The sequence below is a fragment of the Pteronotus mesoamericanus genome, unplaced genomic scaffold (genome assembly GCF_021234165.1).
Source record: "Pteronotus mesoamericanus isolate MK-2021 breed Mesoamerican mustached bat unplaced genomic scaffold, CSHL_Meso_final contig_163, whole genome shotgun sequence".
Taxonomy (NCBI): domain Eukaryota; kingdom Metazoa; phylum Chordata; class Mammalia; order Chiroptera; family Mormoopidae; genus Pteronotus; species Pteronotus mesoamericanus.
Window position 1 is genome coordinate 5,409,955 of NW_026555064.1, and position 15,469 is coordinate 5,425,423.

General features: G+C 39.1%; 2 protein-coding genes across 5 annotated transcripts in view; both read right to left on the minus strand.

Moving 5' to 3' along the window:
• The window catches only part of ARHGAP10 (Rho GTPase activating protein 10), a 241,326-nt gene that overhangs the window by 34,994 nt on the left and 190,863 nt on the right, over window positions 1–15,469 (minus strand). For all 4 annotated transcript variants that reach the window (XM_054562719.1, XM_054562717.1, XM_054562721.1 and 1 more), the window contains one exon: window positions 7,556–7,706. In XM_054562719.1, the coding sequence (XP_054418694.1) occupies window positions 7,556–7,706 (151 nt within the window). The remainder of the gene's footprint in view (window positions 1–7,555; window positions 7,707–15,469) is intronic.
• Window positions 1,025–2,187, minus strand: LOC129088326 (peptidyl-prolyl cis-trans isomerase A-like). The gene is made up of 2 exons (XM_054595606.1): window positions 2,098–2,187; window positions 1,025–1,597 (listed from the first exon to the last, which is right to left on the minus strand). Exons 1-2 carry the CDS (start codon window positions 2,185–2,187, stop codon window positions 1,088–1,090), a joined length of 600 nt encoding a protein of 199 aa, XP_054451581.1. The 3' UTR covers window positions 1,025–1,087.

Here is a 15,469-nt window from a genome sequence, read left to right on the forward strand (position 1 = left end):
GATGTTCTGGAAGGTTTCTGGGGAAACGGTAGTGCAGGGGAGGTAGCTTGCATGATGTATGGGGGCACACCACAACTCAATTGCAGCTCTGAAATTTCTGACTGCCTTTTCCAACCCATTGATCTGAACATTGTAAAATTGAGTTAAGAAATAATCTGTCTACATGTGCTGTCACTGATTCAAACCCGGTCTTAAACTTCACTTCACAACACAGTTATTCCGTGTCAAGGAATCATAACATTGCAAGAGGCCTTGGCCCTCAGAAAGTTATTACCCAAAGCCCGCCTATGAGGTGTCATGGAAAAAAAAATGATAAGACTTGGAAGAAGATTACTAAGCTTAAAACAAAGATAAGGTCATGCCTGGTTACTTGGACCGATTATACTTCTGTGTCAAACTGATGAGATATGTCTGTCTACAAGAAACATCAATAGCTCTAGCAGGTGTCACTAAAAATCCATGTCAACAATTGGTTTTAAAGTGGTTCTTCTCACACCTAAGCATCCTGATAACATTTGGGGGAGGACAGGGTAGTTACAATTCACTTACAAAAACATGTTTTCATACAGGCAATTTCTAAAGATACTCCCTTGGGAACTGAGAGCAGGGTACCCGCCTGCCAAGACTTCAGCTATCCATCCTTGACTTCTACGGAAATAAGCGTGTTCTAGTGCAGTGTTTGCTTCCGCCCATTATAATGGACCCATGAATCAATGTGAGGGGTGGTAGGAGAAAAAGGACCTCTGCGTTGCTCATGGTATGAGACTTTTCTTTCTTCAAAGACGACATAACACTTTAGTAATTATATACTATTTCTCTTTCCACTGACTTTCCATAGGTACTATTTATACCAATATATTTTACACTATTTCTTTTGCTGTTGTCGCGGTTTAGTTTTTATTTCATAATCATAAACTTAACTCTGCAATCCAGCTAGACTTGGAAGGGGTAAGGAAAATATGGAACCCAATGAACTGCAGCAAGAGCATGAAGACTATGGAACATTCCATGCAGATGGGGGTGGAGGGGTGCTCTCCTGAGCTACAGCGGAAATGGTCTGGTGGTTGAAATAAAGCACAAGTCAAAATTATGAGAGTTGTCCGCAGTCAACCATGGTGACCTTCTTGCTGGTCTTGCCATTGCTGGACCCACAGCGCTCCATGGCTGCCACAACACCCATGCCGTCTTTCTCCTGGCCGAACTCCACATGCTTGCCGTCCAGCCACTGAGTCTTGGCAGTACAGATGGGAAACTGGGAACCATCTGTGTTGGGTCCAGCATTTGCCATGGACAAAATGCCAGGACTCATACGCTTCAGAATGGTATTCTCATCATTAAATTTCTCCCCATAAATGGACTTGCCGCCATTGTGGTGTGTGAAGTCACCACCCTGGCACATCAATCCTGGAATCATTCTGTGAAAGCAGAAACCTTTATAACCAAATCCTCTCTCCACTGTGCTCAGAGCATGAAAGTTTTCTGCTGTCTTTGGAACTCTGTCTGCAAACAGCTCAGAGGAGACGTGGCCCAAGGGCTCGCCATGGGCAGTGATGTTGAAGAACACGGTGGGGTTGACCAAGGCTGGGTGTGGGAAGATCTGAGGCAGCAACAGCACCTGCAAGGCCTACACTATTTCTACTAAACCTATTTTCCAAAGCAGTTCTATCAAGTACGTATTGAAGACACTAACAAAATGAGAAACTGCCTTCCTTAGATGGAAAGATGGTCTCAATAGTTTTTAAAACCATCAGGGCAAAAACTAAGACATAAACACAAGCACAGATTTACCCATGAGCCTAAAGTGTGGCTCATGACATCCGTTTTGATCACCTGCCTTCATCCTCCATATCCAGTCGACTAAGAAGTTTCAACAACTTGCTTTAACTTCTCTCCCAGGTACCCATTTTATTTTCTACTTCTGGTGCTCCTGGTTCATGCCAACATCAGTGTAAGCCTACATTACTTAACCAGCCTTTGACCATGGCCTTCCTGATTCCTACAGACAGTTTTGTCCTCTGATTTTAGAGACTGATCCATACCAGCACGTGTCCCTCCTTAGAAGGAAAATGGTCATGCTCCATTGCATATCCATCTCACCATCAACGGCTGTATTTTCACATTTTTCCTTATCATAATATCCACCCTTTTCATAATATCCACCGTCACTGCAGGACTACAATGACACATGCTCAAAAAAACATGCTATGCTGAGCACAACGGAGATACAGGTGGGAAAGTGCCAACCCAATGGTACCCAAATAAGACCTGCTCTAAAACAGCATTAAGTCCTGCCAGTTGGCTTGCAAGATGATTTTGTTTTCAACTTGCTGTAAGTCATATTTTTATGTTGCCTAAATAAACACTCTATCATGTATAAAAAAAGATAAGCACAAAGTATATAATTACTCAAGAAGATACAAATAAAAACTAGTCCCATGACTGTCTAGTTTTGTTTAAAATTAGAGCTAGAATAAAGGAAGAAAGGGAGAGCTTACTCAAATTTCAGATGATAATATTCTTTCACTCCCCAAAACTTCTTTTAAATTTTTTTTCTGCCTTGAATAAAAAAAAATAACAATGAATAAATCTCATTTAGCCTCATGAACTTTCCTTGTATTGGGGGGAATTACAACAAACACAATAGTCTCTCATTACACAGAAGTAGTAAGGACATAAATTTGGAGCAAGCAGGAGAAAACAAAAATACAACATACACTAAAATTTTTTAGATTGTTTCACTGCTAGTTCTACAGAAATAAAAACACAAAAAGATAACGTGAAAATGAAATGAAAGCAAATCTTTGATTTTTCATCTATTCTTAGCACTTGGAAGCCTACCTTGTATTTTGCTATTTCACAATTGACTTAGCTGAATCTACTCAGCTTTGAAGTATTTGAGGTTATTCAATGCTATGTCAAAATGAACAATATGGCTTATACAAAATAATGAAAGACAATAATTTCAATAAATATTTAGCAGCTGCTTATTTAAAGCAATCTGGCTAGATACTATACCCATTTTAGTTCATAATAATCATCAATAAAGATATATAAGGTAACTAGAATTGTTAAGTCTTTTGGTAAATTTAATATCAATATTAAGTTTAATACCATTTAATCACACATCACAAAGAAAAATAATGAGCACTGCATATGTAGTATGTGTTAAAGCCAATTAATGTCTTTATCAAAGTAAAGATATTAAGTGTCTTTAATTAAAATGGTAGTGTCTCAATTGGGACTGTGGTGGGGTTAAATATAATGTAATAAAAGTCATGTCTAACAGCAGGGTTTCTCTCCTATTTCACACCAGTTTGGCTTCTCTGCGCCCAGGCTCATGCTAACAGGCTTGCTGAGTCTTTGCTAATAATGACTTTTTGATCTGTCTGATGTTAAAGTGCAACCAACCGAGTGTCAGGGACATCAGTTTCCTACCCTACCAGTGTAGAAGATGAAATAACGTACCACCAACCACTTCACTCAAATACCTCATCTGGGACCAAATCGTAGTGCTGCAGAAACTCTCCAGGTACCCATTCTAATTCCCTGAATCCTGCCAGATAATCTACCTAACTTTCAAACAAAAATTATTTGCCCTGGATTTTATTAAATCAAATTTAACTTATACTACAGTGAGTAAATGGAGTGGAGGGAGAAAAAGGGACATATTTGCATTTAGATTTTCTGTCGGACTCATATAAACTAAAACATTTGGAAGAATCATCAACCAAAGTTGGCTAAAATTCATACCATAACCAAAACTAAACCAATGAGAAAAAAAAACACAAAAGGTTAAATTTTTTGAAACATCCAAGTAGCTGACATCAGATGACTCTACAGAAAAAAAAAATTTTTAAGTCCTAGTTATAAGAGTACATTTTGTTTGAGGGGCAGAGTTTTCAATAGGCTAATTCATATGCAGTAACAGAGTTTTTCAGTGCCCTTTCCCTGCACGCTTTCTTTCAAAAGCATATACACCACTTCTCTTCATTTATTTCCCTGCTTTTAGAATATGCGAAACATACCCCTACTTTGTTCCCTCTGAAATAATTCTTTTTGCACTCAACTTATGTTTCACTAAAGCTTAGCTACAAATGGGGGAAGGTGAGGGGTAAGAGATAAATAATAGGTTAATTGCTTGATCTTATGGCCTTTAAAATAATAAAATCACTCCATGATGAAAATCATGGGCTTTCCTCATTCTGACAACTTTTGAAAAAAAAAAATCCAAGGGTACAATCAAAAAGAATTAATGTAAAGTTATAAAATACAAAATGTAGAATGAAACATCATATAAATGAACATAAAAACAGACTAAAGGAGTTGACCAGCTGACAATCTTCTTTTCCCTAACAATTTTTTAAGAATTATTATATGACCTAAAAATTATAGCAAATCACCATGAATATTCCCATAAAAGATGTTCTGAATACCACTTCAGCAATATCTTACCCATTAATAATCACTGATTGCATATTAAGATTCAATTCTTACTAATGCCAAAAAAGTAAATGTAATTCTAAGACAAAAGGTCTCTCTTTGGTTATTTCCTTAATGAAATATAGTCAATGCAGTTTTGAGACATATTATCAATGTCTTTTTGATGTCTTTCCCCTCTTTTTCACTTTTGCCTCCTTCACTCTTTATTAACAGGTGAAATACAAGAAAAGGTACAATTCTAACCAGTCAGTTTTACTCCTTATTAGCAACTCTGTTGAGAGAGAGAGCGAAGTGAGAAAAAAGAGAATAAAAAGGTTAGCTGGGATCAGAAGTTGAAACTAATATCTAAAAGAAAGCTCTCAAATTATAGGTTGATTTTAACGATTCATGCTCCCTCCTCTGGAAAACAAGGATCTGACTGTAAAACTAATTATTTGTATCGCTTAACATATGTCTTAGGTAAGCCCCCAGTAAAGCTTAAATATTTATAGGGAAATAATTTTCAACAAAGGAGCCAAAAACATACAACAGGGAAAAGAAAGCCTCTTCAATAAATGGTGCTGGAAAAACTGGAAAGCCACACATGAAAGAATGAATCAAGACTGTTCTTTGTCACCATGCACAAAAATTAACTCAAAATGGATCAAAGGTGCAAATATAAGACCTAAAACAATAAGTTGCATAGAAGAAAACATGGGTACTAAATTTGTGTACCTTGGTCTTAGAGAAGATTTTATGAATTTGACCTCAAAGGTAGGGGAAAAAAAGCAAAAACTAAAGAGTGGGACTGTATCAAACTAAAAAGCTTCTACACAGAAAGAGAAACCTTGAACAAAACAAAAAGGTAACCAACAGAATGGGAGGAGATATTTGAAATCAACACCTCCAATAAGGAGTTAATAACCGAAATATATAAAGAACCCATACAAGTGAACAACAAAAAAAATAAACAATCCAGTGAAAAAATGGGCAGAGGACCTGAACAGACACTTTAACAATGCAAATCAAAACTACAATGCAATACCACTCCACTCGTTAGAATGACTATTATAAACATGACAAGTAATAACAAGTGTTGGAAAGGTTGTAGGGAAAAAGGAACCTTCATTCACTGTTAATGGGAATGTAAGTTGGTGTAACCACCATGAAAAATAATATGGATGTTCCTCAAAAAAGCAATAATAGAATTACCATATGACCCAGCAACCCTTTTTCTGGGCAGCTATCAGAAAAATTGAAAACAGTTATTTGTAAAGATATATGCACCCCTATGTTCACTGCAGCATTACTTACAGTGGCCAAGACACAGAAACAACCAGTTTCCTTCCACAAGTGATTGGATACAAAAAGATGAGGTGCATATATACTATGGAATACTAATCAGCCCTAAGAAGAAATACTGCCATTTGCAACAACATGGATGGATGTGGAGAATATCATGCTAAGTGATATAAGTCAGACAGAAAAGGTCCACAGCCATATTGTTGGCATGGCTAACTAGTTAGTTTTAATAAAGGAAAGAAGCAAAGGGAATCAGACATTAAGCAAAATAAACTAGGGAGCGGAATCAGACAATAAGCCTGCTTCACTATTGGGCAATAATATGATTTCACTTATGTGTGGGATATAAAACTGAAAGCAACAAATGAACAAATAAGACAAAAACATACAAATAAGACAAAAAACAGGATGGTGGTCACCAGCGGGGGAGGGAGCTGGGAGGGTGGTAAAGGGAGTCACGTACATGGTGCTGGAAGGAGACTGGACCGTGGGTGGGGGGCGTCCAACGCAACACACCAATGACGTATCATAGAATTGAACAATTCAAACCTGCATAATTCTATTAACCAATGTCACCTCAACAAATTTAATAATTTTTTAAAAAGAAAGCAATCACCCACAAATATTTTAAATCTTTAAAATTTTTTAAACAATTAAAATATTTTTAAAAAATTAAACATCACAGCCCCCACTGTAATTACAGGAAGTATCTTGAGCCCTCCCCTAGACACCCCCAGGTCACCTGAGCGGAAGACAGTGACGTCTGCTTGCATAGATCTTTGGATATTCACTACCTGGACATTTGATTATATGGCTGCTTATGACATCAGTACTGCATCAGTATTTGCTGCTATCTTCACTCCCTACCTGCCCTCGACAATCATCTCACACTTCCAAACCAATATAAGCTCTGTAGCTTTAAAGAATAATAAATGAAAGATACAAAAAGAAAGAGGATGAGGAGAGAAAGAAAAATGAAAACTAATTTCCAAATCAGGAAACGCCCTCAGCAGGGGTGAAGTCCCACAACAAAACAGTCACCGCTGCAGACACGCACCCTGGAAACACAGGCTCTGGGACCCTGACAGCCGCCTTCTTCTCCACGCCAGTCACCACAGGGGCACAAATCACCAAGTGGGGGCCTCTACCTGGCTCGCCATTTTGTTTTGCAGGAGTCAGTATTTAAAATTCAAATTTCCAGGCTGTCTAAAAACTAGGCATTCTGGCAATGCTGAGACATCATCATCACATGATAAGAATTCACTGGAACACGGTAGCCTGAATGGGACATTGAGAACTTCCACTTGCCAGAGCCCCACTGCAGCGCAGTCCACTCAGCCTGGCCCCAAACAGCAGGTCAGTCTGCCACCCCTGCCATCTGACCAGATAACTGCCTTCGGAGAAAGTAAGGAAAACACGGCAAGCAAACCCCAGCGTGACGGTCAACCACACTTGCCTTTCATCTAAATGCATTTAACATCCAACCCTATCTGCTCCTCTCATGAAAGAGCTGTTTTAATTTTAGCTCCCCTTCCATTTGTCTCAGGGTTATGCAACCTCGCAGCAGGTCACACAAGTCTCCCAAAAAAGAAATTTAGGCTGTCTTTTGAAAGTATAAAAGGAACCATGCATAACAAAGACAAACACAAAACTGAAACTTACATTCTCCCCCTGACAAGAAAACATTACCCTCTCTGTTAATCTCATAAATTAAAATCTTACAGGAAAAGAAATTAAAATACAAAGGACGGAAAACTGTGGCCTGCCCGGGGGCCATATGATACGCCATAGTCTCAACACGCTGTCGAGCAGAAAAATATAATGAGCACCTTACCATCTTCCAGCTCAAGACAAAGGTTATATACAGCCACGGGTCTCTTGGTCCTCTGGCCTGGTCTCTTCGATTGTCTTGGTGGAGCATTTGGGGGTGACGCTGACAAGGAGACTGGCTCAGGGAATGTGGCATCAGGCAGGGTCCTAAAAATCTGCCATCAAAGCACAAAGGACATTAATTATTTCCCCTGAGCAGAAACCTGTGTATTCCAACAGTAAACCAGCATCAAACAACATTTGGTTTGGAGCTCATTCAAAATGAGCTGGAGCCAAAAACCCATTCCTTCAATTTTGGGTGTAGGCCGTAAGTTTTTTATTTATTTTTTAACAGAAGATTTCTAAATAATATTTCTCATTAAAACTGAGTCAAAGCAGCATCAAGTCTTTATATTTCACAATAAATTCATTCCCAAACTAAACAAGTATAATTATCTCAACCAGCTATGGACAATAACATAGCTCTCTACCCATAAGGGAAGTAGCCAGGATAAATTATTACAAGCAAACATCCCTGAAATTTCACAGGGTTATATTTATGCCAAAAAGCTGGTCTCAATTTTTTTTCAAACTGTACAAACAAAAACATATGACTGCAAACATTTTTACATTTTTAAAAAATAGCTTGTGCTTACGAAATTACTTTTTAGATTCCTACATACATTTTTCATAAACTGGTAGATTTTATCAATTCATTTTAATACCCTCCAACTTTTCTTAGTAATATCCTCTCCATCTACAAAAGCTGGAATATTAGCACCATGACTATTCACAGTGCCATTCATATATTAGCAACAATATTAATTCAAATGTGCTGTTTCTTTGCTTAGCAGCTTTTTGTCTTTTGAGAAAAGCATTCTGCACCATAGAGGGAAGTATATCATATAGGTGATTTATAATATATCTTCCATGGCTGCCAAGACCTGGGTTCAGAGGCTTCCTGTCCCCAACAACATTGGAGACCCTTCAGCCTTCAATGAAGTCATGAAATAAAATCTTTAAAGACAACAACCTAACAGACACAGCATTCCAGAGGGCTGGTGTTCCTTAGGAGGAAGGAAGAAACAGGAAGGAAGCCAGCTAGTGTTAAACAAAACATAAATATGAAACAATAAAAGGCACGGTATAAAAGCTCCACTGTTACAAGGAAATTATTATATTTATGCATGTGAATAAAAACAGCCATGTGACTCGTGTGTGAGGGTATCAGATATGTGTATCACATTTCATAAGAGAAAACCATATCAAAGTTGTAATCACAGAGTCTAAAAAATCCTCACCTAAAAAGTATATACCAATATAAATAAGCATTTCTGCAGAACATTTGCTTTATAGTACCATACTGCCCCCTCATGTGTAAACAGAATAAAAAATGATTTAAGCTGCTGTGGACAAATATTTGCTAGTGAAAATTTAATTTAGTGCTCCAACTGGTAACTTGCTAACACCGTATTTCTACAGAATCTGTGTTCCAGCAGGGTACTCTGGCAAACAGCACACTATAAATAGCACACTACTTATCTGTCTTAAAAACTCCTCCGCTGTCCAGACTATTGTCCACAGCTAGATTTATTGCCATCTGTCACTGTCACATTAAAACAGTTTGTGGAGTGGTGGAGATAGGAGACAAGGTAGGATGAAAAGAGTAGGTTAAAGTCAAGAAGATGGGAAAACTTAATTCCACTGAAACAAAATAGCACCTGCGTATAACAGCTCCTTGACTTCTGCTTGTCTTTACAAATACAAATGCCTCTTGGATGTTACTGGACTAGGAAACCAAACAAAACAAAGCCAAGGCACCCAGAGCCTAAATAAACAATGGAAAAGTTGTATCTGAAGAACTGGCACTGTTTAGCTGATAAACTTCCGAGGAGAACTTTCTGGAAGATCACACAGACTAGAATGGTGCAAATGCTGACAATTCCTCCTCCTCCACCTCCACCTCCACCTCCACCACCTCATGGGGATGGGGAGGACAGGGTGAGAGGGTAAGGAGGGAGGCATGGGGTGTGGTCCCATTAGCAGCATTAGACTACCAGGCAAAATAGGACCCAGCACTGTAACTCCTGCCATACGCTACAAACTGGATGCACCTCAAGGGCATTATGTTAAGTGAAGTAAGTCACACAAAGACAGACAAATACTTTATGGTCTCATTACATGTGGAATCTTAAAAACCAAACTGATAAAAACGGAGCAGATCGGTGGTTGTCGAGGCAGGGTTTGTGGGGAGAGAGGAAAATGGGTGAAGGTACAAATTTCTTCCAGACGTAAGAAGGTACGGCATGGTGACTATAGTTCATGCTGTATTGTGTATTTGAAAGTTGCTAAAAGAGTAGATCTTAAAGTTCTCATCACAAGAACATGTATAACCATGTGAGGTGATGACTTAACTAAATTCACTGTGGTGGTCATTTCTCAATATATATATACATGAAATAATTACATTGCACACCTAAAACTAATACAATGCTATATGTCAACTACATCTCAATAGAACTGGGGTTAACAAAAACAAAATCTGGGAATGGGGATTGGACTTCAGGTTTTTTGTTGTTTTTCCTTGTTTGCATTTTAAAGCTCCCCAGGTGATTCTACAGAAACATCCACTTCCACAGTCATTCCACAGCATTCTAGGCTTCTCTCAGATGGGTCAATGACCAAATCAAAACGCCAAAAAAAATTCTTTCAGAAAAATTGGCACTGGACATTCACAGTTAATTTCTTAGACCTTCCCAAGTCCTGATTAGACATAAAATGTTTCCAAGATTCTAAAGACGATCCACTCCCTCAAGAAACTCTATGTTGTGTTAGTATTTCAAAGAGCTAGGCTACCATCCAGATTACCTGGTAGCAAAGCAAAGACGCCAACCTGAGAAGGCACTATCCTCCTGGCTTTTAAGTTTTCCCGGCTATGGAAGCTTCCACGTATTAAAACATTATGCATCTCATTTTCTCATCTGGATGATGTGGCCATAAAACCTACATCTTAAATTATTTCAGGAGATTAAGAGAGATGATGTTTATAAGGTGTTTAGTACAGCACTTGACACACACTAACCAGAAATAAATGGTAGCTTACTGGTATTTGTCATATGATCACACACAGTATAGGAGGACAATAAAATGGACGCAGACCCTCATGATTCAACTCAATCACCAGTTTGTTGAGGTTTTGAATATTCCTCAAATTCAGTGTTTAGGTATTCTAAAGTGTGGGAAAATTTCATCAAGTAATTGAGCAAAGAAAAGCAAGAGAGCATCTTTTTAAAATTCCCAAGTCAGCGAGACACATACCATTGTTTTGTGTATTTATTTCTGCCCTTCAACGCTGAGGTACTTTTTAAGTTAAATTACTTCCTATTTCATTGAATACATTTAAAATTTAATAAACACCTGCTAGGTTTTCTCTGAAGCACTTTAATATTTTCAACAACCTTTCAGGTAAGTATTGTTCGCTACATTTTAACGTGAGAAAAGCTAAAAAAAATAAATAATAAGCTCAAGTCACCACAATTTGAAAATGGTAGAGCTGGTATCTCAACTCTTGCTTCCAAAGCCTCTGATGCCAAGGTATATTCTCTAGTTTATAAAACAAACAAAAGTTAATTGTTTGGGAAAAAGAAAATCACCAACTACTAGTTTTATTTATTTGTTTAGAAAAACTAAAGCTGGAGCATATCCATACAGACCCACCACTATTGTGCTACGTCTTCCTGGGTATGTCAAGTGTTTACCTTGTTTGAACTAGCCTCTGTCCTAAATTCTTGTTTTAAGCTACAAAACTACAGGCCTCTCCAAAACCCCAGAAACAAAGGATATTCTTTTTCAATTTGTGAGAGGAAGAAAGAGTAAACTATTTAAGATTTTGACGTATTTTTTGACAATCTGATTTGAGAAGCTAACATTTCACTTACGCTGTTCTATATAGCCAACGTGTGCACCACCCTTAAATAGAACATTGACTTCCCAATTCTAGGGCCACCGCACGGATGCGAGTGCCTCGACCACTCAGGTCTCTTCCAAAATACTTTGACTCCCTAACTTCTAGCACCATGTCTCACGTGACCTTTGTTTGAGGCCAGATGAACTCATCTTAACCAACACTAAGAATCAAGAGATCAAGTCTACTCAAAACTTATTTTTTTCAGGGTAGGAAGTTACTGGGCTGCACCTACATATTCACAACATAACAAAAACTTGCACCAGACAATGCAATGACAAAAAACAAAACTCCACGTGTAGGCGCGTCAGGGAGGCAGGCGCCTGCTCAGATCTCCTCCGAGTGCCAGCACAAACAAAAGTCTGGCACTCCTGTTCTGAGCCACAGACTGCTCAGACTCAACAACTGGATGCTAATGCCGTGGGAATCAGCCAGACACAGAAATACCTCCTGAAACCCTTCATGCTCTGCTCCCAGGGACCACGTGGGGAGATGGCTGGGCCACTTCTGCCAGAAGTACTTTGCACATAACAAGAGGTAAGGATGGTCTCTGGAAATTTTGCTTTGTACTCAACTCAAACCTGCCACGTTTGATTCAGCTGAATTAACAAATACTATGGCTAAAGGAAATTAAAGGGGATGAGGTAATTCTTTTTAAAAAAAGATGTTTTACAGAAGAGTTCACTGGTCTTTATCATAAATAACCTACCACCATGTTTGTATATTCCTGTCATCTTAAACAATAACAGTTGCAGCGACTGGGTACTTGCAATAGGCTTCACATTATGCCAAGTGTCTGACCTACGAAGATCTGAACCCAGATTTCCTGATTTCTGTGCGCATGTCTCTGACCTCATGCTCCCCTGCCTCCAACAGGACCCAGTCACATTAAGCCCCATTCATATTACATCCTCTTTAGTGATGACCTATCTCACATAACAGACAGAGCTATGACCAAAAGACAGCTGGAAATCAATCCTTTAACATACAAAGACAAAAATAACACATTTAGTCTTCTTTCTAAAATACATAACTACAAAATGGCCAAACAGCACTTTCAGCTTCAGTGTTTAGACAAATACTCATCATCCTGGGGCTGTTTGGCTCCAAGCTCTAAGTCGGCTCCAAGGCCGCCTAACTTCCATCTACAACGTGACTTCGGAGTTTAGATCCCAGGGGAACAGCACACAGAGAGCTCTGAACACTTCCCAGCTGTCTGTCCTCGAATCAGCACTCTGCCATGACGAAATATGGGTCTTTCACAGAAAATTTAACTAGAATTGATAATAGGTGGTAAAATACCCGTTGGGTTCAGGATTGATGCTGGAAATATACTAAGTCTTCACGTTTGATCTGGTTCATTAAAACTCAGAATCTCGGAGCTGAAACTTATCCTAGTTATCACTTAGGCCAATCCCTTTATTTCACAGTTGAATAACCAAGGACCCTGTGATTAAAGATTCGCTCATACTCACACCACTAGTTAGTGGCTTTACTCCCAGACCGAGGTTTCAGCGCCAACTGCTATTTCCCATCTCGCTGGTTCTGACCCTTTCTAACAGACTATCCTTTATGCATGTACTTTCTCATTGGGGAAGATTTTGCTCAATAGTTGAAATTCCTAAAAAGTGCTTTCATATGCGCCATCTGATACCAGCCTGGCCACACAGGTCTGTGAGGTCGACACTGAAGCACATCACAGGATCTTGTCCCCCTATGTCACCGGCAGAGTGGGAGCGGCTGGGAACATTCCCAGCCCAACGGTCACTCAGCCCATAGGTTCAGGTTTGACTGTGGCCCTGACTTCCCACAAGCGTTTTAAAAAACAACTCTGATTTTGGTTTATAATAAAAAAGAAAAGTAAAAGGTATACTTTGTGGACTTTACAAAATGGTAGACTTTCAGGTTTTCTTTGTAAGCTTTGAGCTTTGATTTCAGGAGACATTTTCAGACCCCTTTCTTAAGTCCCAATGGGTCACACCACGTTGATTTCCGTAGCACTCAATGCGCCAGAGCAACATATAACTGACTTTGATCTTTGGCTTCAAGATTTCGGTAAATGACAACTTTTATCAACCAGACTGTATAAAATTAAAACTACCCCAGAACTACCTATCCCAAACCATGAGCATTTTAAATAGCATTATCTGTGGGCGTAACTAGTTTCTCAGTGTCCTGATTTTTTCCAGTGTTCAACAAAAACCAATAGAGGAATATAATAATAATAAATAACTCTGATAATATTTTGGGAACCCAATGGCACTAAGGAAATTTTCTACTGCTCACTAAATAACTTTCTCCCCAATCTACATAAGGTGAACCTCTCCAGATTAAGCTCTTACATTGATGGTGTGAACAAATAACTCCAATTATAAAGTGCTGTTTTCTGGTTTGCAAACCTTTAAAAACACTCCGGGCACAGTTTAATCAATTTGCACCTGCAAACACTTGGAAAATGCAGCAAACATTTTCCAAAGTCAGAGGAAAATGCTTACCCAAACAGAGCTATAAAACTTGGACTTTCATAACCCACATGTCTACAAGTATTCTTCACTGAATAAAGAGCTGATGCCGAGCTAGATATTTTTTCCCAATCAATATGTCCTTTGCTTACATGCAAACAAAAAGCTTGCATGTAAGCAATAAAAGCCTAGGGTAACATCAAAGAAATAGAGACACGCTATGTCAACTAGAAGGCGTACTCCATACACGATACTCCTTTGTTTTCTCACTTCCTCCTCATCCTTCAATTTGGGTGCACAACTTCTTCTGAGGTTCTTTTTCTTCTCCTACGCCCACTCAGAGAACCATAACACAGGAAGGCTACCATCTGCGATCCCCAAAGGTCTGGGGACCTCAAGGACCACCCGGGGCGGGGGGGCTCCAGCCCTGACAAAAAGGAGGACCCTGCCTCAAGGTTAACTATGAAACTTTACAGTGGCTATAATTAAACACATGTAGAACTGACCTATCATCTTTTGAAATTTTCAAGGAGAATGACATTTTCCTTTTGGAAAACAAGTGATGACCCTTAGCCATTTGGGAAGGCTGGAATGACCTTTTCCCTAGAAAGGAAAAATAAGCGTGGGCCCACTAATTCTCCAAAAGGAAATGTGTGAGTTTCAATCACAGTGAAGAAAACATGTCCTGGTGGCGTGTATATAATTATATTTATCAGAATCATCTGAAATCTTTTCCAAGTATGTATGTATGCCCCAGGTATGGCCTATACTTAGGAGATAATGCAACATACTTTTTTTTTTAATTTTAGTTCTCATAAAAATAAAATGCCTAAGCAAAACCATGTTTTATATAAGAATATAAAGTCTTAGAAGGTTAATCATTAGGTTCTTCAACTACACGTCAGCTTGGAGCTTGCCGACTCGCAGAACTAGTAGTTGTGTTGGAAGCGCCAAAGCTAAGACTTCCTTCAACTGACCTCACTTCACCTAGGACCGGCTCTGACACAAACATTCCCAATCCTGATGAATGACGCAGTATCCACACATTTAAAAAACACCTGCAGACATGCAGGATGAGAAATATGTACTTTGGTAACAGTCATGAGCAAAGTCAATGGGGACAGTAAGGCCACCTTCCCATGTCATGACTAGTAAACTGATGGCACCTTAGGCAGGCTTAACAGACACTGAGTACACCTACAATGAGGAAGATGCTAATTCCAACTGCACTCCTCATTGACTGGACCACACTAGGGCATTCCATCCCATTCTGTGGTGAGAGAGTCACAGAGAAACAGTGTCTCCAATGGAGAGTGGAGGTTCTAGTCTCCAATTCCAATGAGTAGGGGGCATTCCCCAAACCAGCAAGCAATTCTCCAACACCAACTGGGTGTCCTGCAATTCAACACAATTCTGACACTCTCTACCTGGAGATCCCCCAGGCTAAGGGCTCAGTCCCCACAAGACTGGCCCCAAACTGTCACTTGTGCTTCTGATCAACTGGCTATAAATC

Bases quoted from the DNA above. Each gene is read 5' to 3' on its own strand.
- LOC129088326 (XM_054595606.1), bottom strand. From the start codon at position 2,187: ATGTGTCATTGTAGTCCTGCAGTGACGGTGGATATTATGAAAAGGGTG. The intron at 1,598-2,097 runs GTGAGATGGATA...TTGCTGCCTCAG, and splicing joins TGAAAATACAGCCGTTGATG to ATCTTCCCACACCCAGCCTT.